This window comes from Petaurus breviceps, unplaced genomic scaffold (assembly GCF_028583685.1).
Source record: "Petaurus breviceps papuanus isolate PSGF00001 unplaced genomic scaffold, PetGlider_PUasm1.0 227, whole genome shotgun sequence".
In the NCBI taxonomy this organism is placed as follows: domain Eukaryota; kingdom Metazoa; phylum Chordata; class Mammalia; order Diprotodontia; family Petauridae; genus Petaurus; species Petaurus breviceps.
The window spans coordinates 11,075,075-11,087,636 of record NW_027185896.1 but is presented as its reverse complement, the minus strand read 5'-3'; the positions used below and the strand labels follow the sequence as shown (position 1 = coordinate 11,087,636).

The 12,562-nt window shown below is 37.9% G+C and overlaps 1 protein-coding gene across 3 annotated transcripts in view; it reads left to right on the top strand.

Annotated features, from left to right (window-relative positions):
- The window catches only part of IHO1 (interactor of HORMAD1 1), an 82,178-nt gene that overhangs the window by 35,683 nt on the left and 33,933 nt on the right, over positions 1–12,562 (top strand). For all 3 annotated transcript variants that reach the window (XM_069095731.1, XM_069095733.1, XM_069095732.1), the window contains 2 exons: positions 7,187–7,235; positions 7,410–7,497. In XM_069095731.1, the coding sequence (XP_068951832.1) occupies positions 7,187–7,235; positions 7,410–7,497 (137 nt within the window). The remainder of the gene's footprint in view (positions 1–7,186; positions 7,236–7,409; positions 7,498–12,562) is intronic.

The following is a 12,562-nucleotide window of genomic DNA, read 5'->3' as shown; positions in this document are numbered from 1 at the left end:
TGTTGGGGAACCAACAGGGAAAAGGGTTGAGGTGCAGCAGAAGGGGCTGGGGGAGCTGCCTCAGTGACCTTAGTAGGAGTTGCTCAGGGGGAGGGGCTGGGGCTGAAGCCATAGGAAGGGGGTCATTTAATTGGTCCCCATTGCCCCTCTATGGAGGGGCTCTAGCTTCAAGCATCTTACAGTCTTTCCTGAGAACCTTGTTCTGAGAAAGTTCAACAAAAGTCATTAAGTAGGCAATATCTATCCATCTTCCTTCTCTGACAGTATGATTCTAACTGCAAGAGAATATTCTCTTTGAAAGTCCCCCAAAACAGGCCACAATTCATTGTTTTTTAGGCTATACCTAGGCCAAACAGTGTTGCAAAAAAAAAAAAACTCCAACTTTTCCTTTCTAAGGTCTCCAGAGAAACTAAATTTTTTCCAGTGTTGTAAAAGACAACCCAAAGGTGAACTTTTGGGAGCTACAGGTATAGGGCCTGGAAGTCCCTTCCTCCACAAAGAAAGGTTTGAGAGTAAGCCTCGAAAAACAAACAAACAAACAAACAAAAACACCACAAAAAAGTACTTGAAGTTGTCCCAGTTCCCTAGGAGAGAATTGAAAGAATATGACTTAGACTTCCAGATGGGGCATCTGTGCTTATCTTCCAATCTTCAGAAACTGCACATGTCCATGTTCTCCAAAATAACCAAATAAGACCAAGAACCCAAGGTCAGGCTGAGCACAAAACAGCCTCCTAGCTGTCTGACCTAATGGGACCTGAGAGGTCAGGTCCAAAAAAAACCATACACACACACCACAAAACAAAAAAACAAAAACAAAACCTCCTGGCTGGAGAAGTGCTTCCTGGTCAGGGAACCATAAAAATGTAGAGGGTACCCTCTAAGACGGTTAGGGTTGCTCTCGAGACCCGATACAAACACTCTGGGTCCTGCCGAATGAATTCGACTGAGTCTTTTCAGCCAAAGTAAAATTTGTTAAAAGTTCGCTTGCATTAGTCACAGAGTTAGTCTGTGCTAGGTCATTCTATGACATTCTCACTATTCTGTGGCATTCTATGGAGCTCTCACAAACATGAAGACCAAATAGGGTCTTATATACAGAAAGTTGTGGGAAGAATCTAGGGGTGGTCTAGAGAGGAATTTGGTTAGGGTCTTCAGGAGGAGTTAATGAGGTCAATGAGTGATTAAAAGTGGGAAGTAGCTGGAGACTACAGACAATGATGGGCTAGGCCAGTTCAAGGGTAGATCAATATTTTGATAGGTGGGAAATTTAGAAACAGAGGGTGGGAAGTCTAGTAACAAGAGTCTAGGACTCAGCCACAATGTAAAGCTTATTGCCTCATGCAAATGCCTCATCAAATGGGATGATTTAATCAAGAGTCCAAGGGAGGTTCCCAGAGCCTGTACCTCAAGGACTCAAGGAGAGCTAGAGGGGGCTCCAAGAGCCCATACCTCATCAGCATGACTCTAGCCAAGACTTTAACATTTCCTGCCTTAGTTTTCTAATCCATAAAATGATTGTAACAGCACCTATGTTTTAAGGTTGTTGTGAGAATCAGATGAGAGATTGTATGTGGAAGGGCTTAAAGCCTATATAAATGTGAGCTTTTATTATTTTAATATTCTGCAGTGACTCACACTTTGACGGTTAAGTTCCAAATTTGTAGATTTGAATATTCTTAAGAGAATTCTTAAGGGAATATACAAATCATGTTTATAACAATTGTAGAAAGCATTTGGGTGTTCTTTACCATCTAAGAGAGTATAACCAGTTCATTAAGTGCCTTATGTTTCCTATATTTGTTGTTCTTTTCATTTTAGGTATGGGTATACAGATAATATTTTTAGAGACAATGCTAGAATATCTAGAGTAATGTTCTGAGAATAAACAATCAGTCCGTATCTAGTATTTTTTTTTACAAGTGTGTGATTCAGTTTTACCTTTAATTAATTGGTCAACAAACATCTAAGAACTTTTTATGTGCTAGACACTATGATTTGTATGCAAGGTACAGAGAATGAAACAATCTCTACTCACATGGAGTTTATAATTCTAGTAGGTGGGACAAGTATATGTCTAAGCATATGCAGAATAGACTTCAAATGAATACAAACATATACAAAGTCATTAAATATAAGGTAGTTTGGAAGGAGGGAATCAGGAAAGACTTTATACAAAAGATGATGTTTGAGTGGCATCTTAAAAGGAGATCCTCTCTAGCTTCATTGTCCTTCATTCTTGAAGAGGACTAGTGATACCAGAAAAGGTCATGCAGTGACTTGCAAGTGAATTGGATTTAAGTGAAAGGGCTGTGCAAAGTCACCAGCCTCACTCTCCTCAGCCATTCTGGTCCAGTGGCAAAATGTAGATCAAGACAACTGGGCATGGCCCTGGATGCAGTAGTAAACCTTTGCCTTTTTAAGCTAAGAGCTTTCCCAGGTCTGAGGTAATATCCATTCAGTGATTAAGGCTAGGTAAGAAAGGCCTTTTATAAGAAAAAATGGCCTTTTATACCTAATAAAAAAAATATCAGCCTGAGAGGGGAAGACCCTCAGAGTTTCTGGCCAAAGTAGATACAGTTGCTAGTTACACTTATCCTTGAGCCATCAAAATGAAAACAATGGCCAAATGAAGCTTGGGGTGGGACCTATTGTTGGCCAATCAGTGAGAGTCAGTGATTTGGGTTTAAAGTCTGGTCAAGTAGCTCTATTTGAATCCCAATGGGCTTTATCGAAGTCTGGTCTTCCAATGTAGTATTTCAAGCAATCTTAAATGAGACTACATGGGACAAAAGAGTCAGTTGTCCCAGTTTTTTTGTCCTCTCAAAAATGATAGGATAAATAAGTAGGGAAGAAGAAAAAAAAGAAATCTAGCCTGTAAATCCCAAGATATCCCATGAGATTTCAGCCATCAAACTCTGTATTCCTTTGGGCAGAGTGCCCACAGATAAGACTTTGATAAAAACCTTCCTCTCTATGAGGTGGAGTAAGGAAGGAGTGCATTCCAGGCAGGTGGGCCACCACAGCTAGGCACAGAGATGGGAGAAAGCATGTCATATCTAAGGAATAGAAAAAGCCAGTGTGAGAAATATACTTAGTCTAGCAACAAACAATCCTTGTTGGAAAGCTAGGAAGGTTTTCTTTACCTTTATTTAACATTTATTCTTCCTGAATAAATGGGTAGCCTCTTCAAAAAACTACAGAGATTTAGAAAAATATGAATCTTTTTATACTCCTAGTCCTGCCTCTTCCCTCCCTTCAGAACTGGGATTGTTTTGCAGCTCTTCTGGGTTACAATCTTTCTGATCTGTCCTCCTCCCAAACATGAGCTAACACGGGTTGTATGTTTGGATAATGAGGCTCTAATTCTATGTGGGGTGTGTCAGTCAATATTCATGAGGCTCTTTAAGCATGAATGTTAATAAAAAGTTGGTGACCATTGTGTGGGATACGGAGACCCTAACCCAAATTCACTACTCATTGACTACCCGGAGACCTCTCAAAGTGAAGATAGAAAGTTTTATTAGAATCTTGGAGAAGCGGGTGGTCCAGTCTCCAGGAAAGCACAGAGAGAGAGGAGGCCACAGTACAGAAGCTAAAGCTGGGTTAAATAAGCAAGGGTTATGAATTATTACTAATGAGGCTCAAATCTTGTTACATAGTAGGTCCCATTATGTCAGTGTATTACAACCTCAGAATACTGGACCCCTCCTTTCAGTCTACCCTTGATACATTCTTATCTGGACTTTAGGGTCCCGAGGCTGTCTCTTGATTGGTCAAATCCACCTGCTGCTGCCCGCTCCTTCTGATGAGGGATGGCTCACAATAGGTTCAGCAGGAACTCTGATCTTATCTAAGACCAGAAAGCCTTCGATTCAGTCTTGAAAGAATTCAGCCCAAGCCAACTTGGAGTCAGAGTTGTAAAATTTTATTGTATGCTTTACAGCAGGCAAGGGTCCTTAGGGGACCTGCAAGTTTATTGTTAGGCTGTACAGTGGGCAAGAGTCCTTTAGGAGGTTATCAACCTTAAAGGGGTAGAATTAAGGTTTTTTATAGGATAATCCATAGTAGAACCCCTACCAATTATGCTAACTAGGTGATTAAGGTGGGATTAGGGAGGAGTTAAGGTGGGGCCAGTGTTTAAAGGAACAAGCATTTTTAATGTAATTGAAGGCTATTTCCCATGATTCACTGGGGAAAAGCCCAAGGCGGGGGCTACCTGGAGGTGTAGTTTTAGGCTTGAAACGTCACTAAGTCAACCAGCAGTCAAGGGCTGACTGAGAAGTGCCCAGTATGCCACCCATTAGTGTCATGTTTGACAGGATTGATGTCTGGAAGCCAAGGCTCTCAAGGAGTTAACCCAGAGATAGGGTCCTGAAGGATTCATGGAGGCAGCCAAGGAGTCAACTTAGAGATAGGGTAGGAAGGATTCATGGGGGTAGCAGGACACTATACAAGGGGGAGATAATAGTTGCCTAAGCTGCAATGTTTATAGATACTTTTGTGAAAGATTCACAGGTGTAGCTTGTCACTGTTCCAAGCTGAGATAAACAATTCATGAGTTATTGCTGGGCAGAGTTAATCCTCTGAAGCTAGGGGAGGGGGGTATGATTTTACAAACTGGTTTTACAGACTGATGTTACAAATATAGATCCCAAGCACCCCATCACTTCCATTCTTCATTATTTTTAATATTATCCATGAGTTTTAGTCTGAGAACCAGAGTCTGAGCTTCTTCCCAAGGTTACTGCCTGTCTCCCTCTTATCAGTAGTCTTGTTCAGCAATTCTTGCAGTTCTATAGAAATTTAACTCTTTTATGGTAAGCTGGGTGAGAAGGGCTAACTACAATTGAGCAACTATACAGAAAAATTTCTAAAGTTTCAAAGTCACATAATTTCTAGAAAAATGGAAACTTAGGCTTAAGGCCTAAGGACTTACTTTACAGATAGTCTCTCAGAAACTGCATTTTTACTTGTCCCATACACCATCCCTTGATCCTGGCCAATTTGAGCCAGTTAAGCCTGGGCCTCCTCCAACAGGAAACTTATAGATTTCTTCCAGCTATATAATTGGATAGGGTCATTCTGCTCTTCCTTCCCACATTCCTGCACATCCTGTGTAACATCTGTCTTTGAAACATCCATTGTTCCTATAGAATTTGTAGAAACCACATTTAGCATTTCTCACACCAGTTTGGCTGGATCACAGAGGGAGGAGTGGGAATACGTTTCAATAATAGTTATATAGTGTTATTGAACTCTCCAAAAGTCATTCTCTTCCCCTCTTTAATCATGTTTAAGTAATTTCATCATTTCCTCCATATGAAAACATGCTTAGTTTTGAAATTCTTCCTATCCCACCCCCAAGCCTTTTATAGTTCGGTAGAATCTTTTTACATCAAAAATTTTTAAGTGCTGACAGGGGACAGATAGAGATTAAGTCTCAATCCTGTCTCATAATCTAGTAAGGAATATAACACATATCAGTAAATATAATGCAAAATAAAATGTGGGGTAGTAAAAAAAAAAGTAATGGTTTTGGAATCAAAAGATCCAAGTTCATATCCCAGCTCTTTACTGTTTCATGACCATAGACAATTCTTAACCTACATAGGCTTTAGTTTCCCTCTTTGTAAAAGGAGTTAAACCAAAAGATTTCTAAAGTCCTTTCCAGCACTAAGACATATGCATATAAGCAAACAAGATAAGTACAAATTTGTTTCTTTTTAAAAAATATCTTTCATTTTATTTCATTTTAGTTGAAAAAATTTTTTCTCACTCCTACACTTTCCAGTTTAAAAAAAAAAGATAAAGATAAACAAAATCCTTGTAACTTAATTAAATAAAACAGGAATAACAATTAGTTGTTGATGTTGCCATAGGGATAGCTAGGTGGCACAATGGAGTTACAGCCTGGAGTCAGAAAGACTCATCTTCCTAAATTCAAATTTGACCTCCTTTACACACTAGCTGTGTGACCCTGGGCAAGTCACTTTGCCCTGTTTGCTTCAGTTTCCTTACTTATAAAATGAGCTGGAGAAGGAAATGGCAAACCACTCAAGTAATTCTGCCAAGAAAAACCCAAATGGGGTCACAAAGAGTTGAACATGACTAAACAACAAATGAATAACAAAATATGTTGCTATAATAGTGTTTCTTCAGGAATTTTACAGAGAATAATGATGGTATATCTTTTTTCATCAGAAATTTTTTCAAAGTTGTACCTGGTACTTTTTTTGTGTAGAAGTCATGCTAAGTCAAAAACTTATGTATGGGGGTGGCCAGGTAGCACATCAAGTAAGAGCACCAGCCCCAGTGTCGGGATGATCTGGGGATCGAATCCAGGCTCAAACACCTAGCACCCACCCAGAAATACCTGGCCGTGTAACCTTGAGCAAGTTACTTAACCCCAATTGCTTTAAAAACAAAACAAAACAAAATAAACAACTTATGTATGGGTTTAAAACTTTACAGAAAATTTCCTTCTTTACCTATCATGGACCTAGTGAAGGACAAATTAGTCTTTTATTTTTTTGGCTTTTTGGAGGGGAAAAGACAGGGCAATTGGGGTAAATGACTTGCCCAAGGTAAGTGTTAAGTGTCTGAGGCCGGATTTGAACTCAGGTCCTCCTGACTCCAGGGCTGGTGCTGTATTCATCTAGCCACCTCCAAATTAGTCTTTCTTACTGGTATCAAAAAAGTAATTTAGTTCAGGAATTGCTTGAAGCCTTTTATGATCCTTTGGAAGGTGAGCTTCAGTTCAGTTCTAAAATATGGACCCGGCATGTTCATGGAGAAAAAAGTGATTTGCCCTTTCTAAATGGTTAAGTAAGATTGTTACTTACTAGCTGTATCACCTTAAACAAGTCCTAGTCCCTTCTCCGGACCTCAGTTCCCCCTGTAAGATGAGGGTATTAGACAACTGGACCTTTGAGATTCCACCTAGCTCTAAAGCCTATGATTATTTAATTCGAAAGCAGTCAAATAATGTCCAAGCTGCCAAATCTTATGATTTGGGAATTAATGCTTTCCTACCTCTGTCTTTGAAGAGCTCCCAGCATGTCATTGATTTTATAATGCTATATGAGGTCTCTCCTATCCACTTTATAGTTCATCAACAACTTTCCACTTCTGATTGTTGTAGTAGCTCATACATGTATTTACATATTTACTTTTTCCTTTCTAGTGAGGCTCTAAACAGCTTCATTTCCTATGTCAGAGAAAGCATGCACAGGGTAAGTGTCTTCATATTCAAAGAAGCAATAGAATGTTGAGAATATTTTGAATATTGAGATTTCTGATTTTACCATATTTGTCTTTATTCTTTTTTGTTACTCTTCCTTGTTCAAGACTTATAATGAGAGTAACATTTGATGAGTGAGCTAATTTGATTTTGTTGGATTTCTTAGTTGCAAACATCTGTGGAAAAGTTGGAAGAAGAACTCAGTGCAAGAAATCAGTCCATTTTGGATTCACTGGAAGCAGTTGCTAAGACATGTAAGTAATGCCTCTTCCATTTTCATTTACTAACAGAGAGCATTGACAGTAAGTTTAACATGGATATTTTGTTTCTCAGCCAGGACTGAGGAATATGGGCAGCAATAGAATGTGCAGTTTTGTTTTTTTTAGAGGAGTTAGACAAAATCTGTTGAGTTAAGAATCACTTAACACTTATATAAAGAGAGGGAATCAGAAAATAGCTATCAGTTTGACTTGGGAGGGTAGGTGTTTTAGGAACCCCAATAACCAGAGTCCTTGGAAAGCAGTCTGGGATGAATTCACAGACTCAAGCATTCTCTAAGTCAAGGTGGTAAAGATTTATTGTTGCACTTTACAGTGGGCAAGAGTTTTTAGGGAACCTTCAACCTTAGAAGGGTACATTTAAGATTTTAAAGGATAAGTATAGTAAACCTGTGCCAATTATGCTAACTAGGTGAGTTAGGGTGGGATTAGGGAGGAGTTAAGGAGTTGTCAATTCTTAAAGGAACATGCACTTTTAATATCTATTGCATAGGCGTATTGCCCAGAATTCATTAGGAAATAGCCCAAGGAGGGGCTGTATGGAAGTGTGGTTTTACGCTTGAAACATCACTAAGTCAGCTAGTGGTCAGGGTTGACTGGGAAAATTCAGGCAGTTCCCATCAATGTCTTGTTAGACAAGATAGATGTTGGGAATAAACTTATGTTCCAAGCTAACAAGGGATACAGGATGTATATAATGAGCTAGGGAATATATATATGACTGAGTCTAGGATATATGTGATAGATATGACCCAGTACACAGCTGCTTCAGCCAGTGCACAGTTGGGTCAAACTACTAAATTCTGTAAGTGCAGCTGGCCACTGTATCAGGAGGAGAGATAAGTATTTTGTTAGGGCATGCTACCCTTGAACTAGAGAGAAACTGCCTGAGACAGTGTTTTGACGCTAGGGAGAAATGTGATTTTACAAACTGGGGTTCAAGCACAGGCACCCAAGCACTCCATCAAGTTTACAAGGCCAACTTTCTGTGCTGGTAATACTTGGGTTTGCTTCATCCTTTGCAAGGTGCTTTTTCTAAACAATGTGTCACAGCAGGATGGCTGTCTCTCTGTGTCATTTTTCATAAAGACAGGTGTTTGATTCCTTGTCTGGGTGGTGGCAGTGAGCCAGAGACTCACTAGGGATCCCTAAATTCCAGCATTACTAGGTAGTGTTGCCATTAGGTACACCATACTCAGAAGGTGCCTATAAAGTTGCGCAAGATTCAGATGACTGCTTTTAGATTTCAGTGAGGTCATTCTGTGGTGATCTTCATAGGCTTTACCCATCATTCGCATAGCATGTAGTAGTACCAAAATACCCTCTGGCCATTTGTTAGTATTTCTTCACCAAATTCTAAAAATCTTTAAAAAAAATTATTACTCATTTATTTTAAACATTCTTTTTAAATTTTGAGTTCTAAATTCTTTCCCTCCTCACTCCTTCCCCACTCATTGATAGCAAAATGATATCTATTATACATGTAAAATCATGCAAAGCACATTTCTATATTAGCCATATTGCAAAAAAAAGCAAGAAAAGTATAGTTCAATTTGAACTCAGAATTTATCACTTCTCTTTCTGGAGATAGCATTTTTTCATCATGAGGACTTGAATTGTCTTGGGTCATTGTTATTGATCGGAGTAAGCCAAGTCTTTCATAGATAATCATTATTACAACATTATGTTACTGTGCAGAATGACCTCCTGGTTTAGTTCATAGGTCTTAAACCATGTTTTTTCTGAAACTGCTTTCCTTGTCGTTTCTTATAGCTTAAAAGTAGTCCATCACAATCATATGCTGCAACTGCTTCAGCCTTTCCCCATGATGAGCATCCCTTCAATTTCCAATTCTTTGCTATCACAAAAAGAGCTATAAATATTTTTTGTACATATAGATCTTTATCCTTTTTCTTTGATCTCTGTGGGGGTACAGACCTTGTAGTGGTATTGCTGGGTCACAGGTATGCACAATTTTGTATCCCTTTGGGCATAGTTCTAAATTGTTTTCTAGAATGGTTGAACTAGTTCACCATTCCACCAATAATTTTCCTTCATCCCCTCCAATATTTATCATTTCTGATAGGTGTGAAGTAATATCTTAGAGTTGTTTTAATTTGCATTTCTCTGATCAAAAGAGATTTAGAACATTTTTTCACATGGCTATAGATAGTTTTGATTTCTTCTTCTAAAAATTGCCTGTTTATATCATTTGACTGTTTATCAATTGGGGAATGACTCTTATTTTTATAAATTTGAGTTAGTTCTGTAAACAGTATATATTTAAGAAATGAGGCCTTTACCAGAGAAACTTGCTGTGAAAATTTTTTATATTACTTCATTTTCTATGGTGCCTTTTAGCAAAATATAGCTTTCCTGAGTATCTTTTTTAATTAGGTCTGTTTTTCCTTTTGCTTTGTCTGAAATTGTGATTGCCATCCCTGCCTTTTTTACTTCAGCTGAAGTATAATAGATTCTACTTCAGCACTTTATTTTAACTCTGTGTGTGTGCATGTCTTTCTATTTCAAGTGTATCTCTTATGAACAATGTATTATTGGATTCTGTTTTCTAGTCCATTCTGCTACTTCTGTTTTATGGATGAGCTCATTTCATTCACATTCACAGTTATGATTACTAACTATATATTTCCCTCCATTCTATTTTCTTCTGTTTATCCTTTTCTCTCTCCTTTTATCTTGTCCCTCTTCAAAGGTCTATTTTGCTCCTGACCACTGCCTCCCTTAAATCTACCCTCACTTTTATCATTTCTCCTCCCCCCATATCTCTTATCCCCTTTCCCTCTTATTTCCCTGTTGGGTAAGATAGATTTCTATACCCAACTGAGTATGTATATATATGTATATATATATATATATATATATATATATATATATATATATATATGTATATTCTTCCCTCTTTGAATCAATTCTAAGGAGAATAAGGTTCAAGCATTGCCTGCCCTCCCCTCCCCCCACCATTTCTTCCTCCACTATAAAAACTCTTCCTTGTGTGCTTCTTTTATATGAGAAAACTTTCCCTATTCTCCCTCTCCCTTTTTCCTTCTCCCAGAGCATCCCTCTTTCTCATCCTTTTGTTTTTATGGGAAGAGAGGGGCAGAGATAATCCCAACATATTTGAGTTACACTCGTGCCTTCTGTCTAGATAGATTCCTTCTAACTGCCCTAATAATTATAAAGTTCTTAGTAGTTACATGTATCATTTTTCCATGTAGGAATGTAAACAGTTTAACTTTAATTGATTCTCCTATGGGTACTCTTTTATGTTTACCTTTTCATGTTTTTCAAGAATCTTGTGTTTGAATGTCAAATTTTCTATTCAGCTCTGGTCTTTTCATCAAAAATGTTTAAGAATCTTCTGTTTCATTAAATATTAATTTTCCCCCCAGAAGGATTATACTCACTTTTGCTGGGTAAATTATTCTTGGTTGTAATCCTAGCTCCTTTGCCTTCCAGAGCATCATATTCCAAGCCCTCTGCTTCTTTAAGATGGAAGCTGCTATATCTTATATGATCCTGACTGTGGCTCTGTGATATTTGAGTTGTTTTTTTCTGACTGCTTGCAATATTTTCTTCTTGACCTGGGAGCTCTGAAATTTGGCTATAATATTCTAGGGAGTTTTCATTTTGGGATCTCTTTCAGGAGGGGTCTGTCAATTTCTATTTTATACTCTGTATCTCAGATATTGAAGCAGTTTTCCTTGATAATTTCTTGAAATATTATGTTCAGTGTTATAGTGGAATAAAGACCAAGTAGTTAGTTACATTCAGACAGTGATTTATTTAGCTATACATGTGTTTGCAGAAACAAATCAGGAGCATGGCTCTCAGTAGCCAAGGACATTGACCATTGGTTTTTACATAGTTAACGTAGAATTTGGAGGAAGTGAAAAAAAAAGGAAAAACAGGATATAGGGAATGAGACATTTGGTTTCCTTTTGGTGGAGAGGATTGGGAGATAATGAGGTAAAAGGGAGAGGAATTGTCTTCTGATATTCCTTAAGTCAGATGACTTTTGGGAGGGGGAGTAATCTTGAGACTTCTCCAAAATCAATTGATTTACAAGCAGCTGAAACTTAGCAAAATGATGGATAAAGGCAAAATGGAGTCACTAATGCTATTGTTAATGTAACATTAGGCTTTTTTTTTCTGATCATGGCTTTCAAGGTAGTCTAATAATTCTTAAATTATCTCTTCTTGACCTTGTTTCCAGCTCAGTTTTTTTTCCAGTGAGATATTTCACATATCTTCTATTTTTTTCATTTTTTTTATTTTGTTGTATTAATTCTTGATGTCTCTTGGAGCTATTAGCTTCCTTTTGCTCAATTCTAATTTTTAAGAAATTATTTTCTTCAGTGAACTTTTGTACCTCTTTTTCCATTTGACCAATTCTGCTTCTTAAGGACTTCTTTTCTTTAGTGAATTTTGGTGTCTCTTTTACCATTACCATTTGGTGGTACCATTTTACCATTACCATTTACCATTGCCAATTCTGTTTTTTTTTTAAGTGTTATTTTCTTCTGTATTTTTTGTGATTCTTTTACCAACCTGTTAATTCCCCTTTCATAATTTTCTTGTATCACTCTCATTTCTTTCCCCATTTTTTTCCTTTACCACTCTTATCTCTTTCTTTAGCTTTTCCAAGAATTCTTGTTGGGCTTGGGTACAACTAACATTTTTCTTTGAGTCTTTGGTTATAACTTTTCATATTGTTGTCTTCTGAGATTGTGTCTTGGTCTTCCTAGCTAACTTAGTAGCTTTTTATGGTCAAGTTTTTTTTTTGTTGTTACCTGCTAATTTTCCAGCCTATTTCTTGGCTTTGAACTTTGTATTTAAAGTTGGACTCTGTTCACCTGGTAGGGTGGGGGTACTGTCCCAAGCTTTAAGCTTTTTTACACTGCTATTTTTAGAGATAGTTCTAGAAGTCTGTAAGTTCTGTGTTTCCAAGGTGTGTGATCTGGAGAGAGGTGTGCTCATGACTCTCCTGGTCTGAATTCTGGTTTTTGCCCAGGAAGGCCCC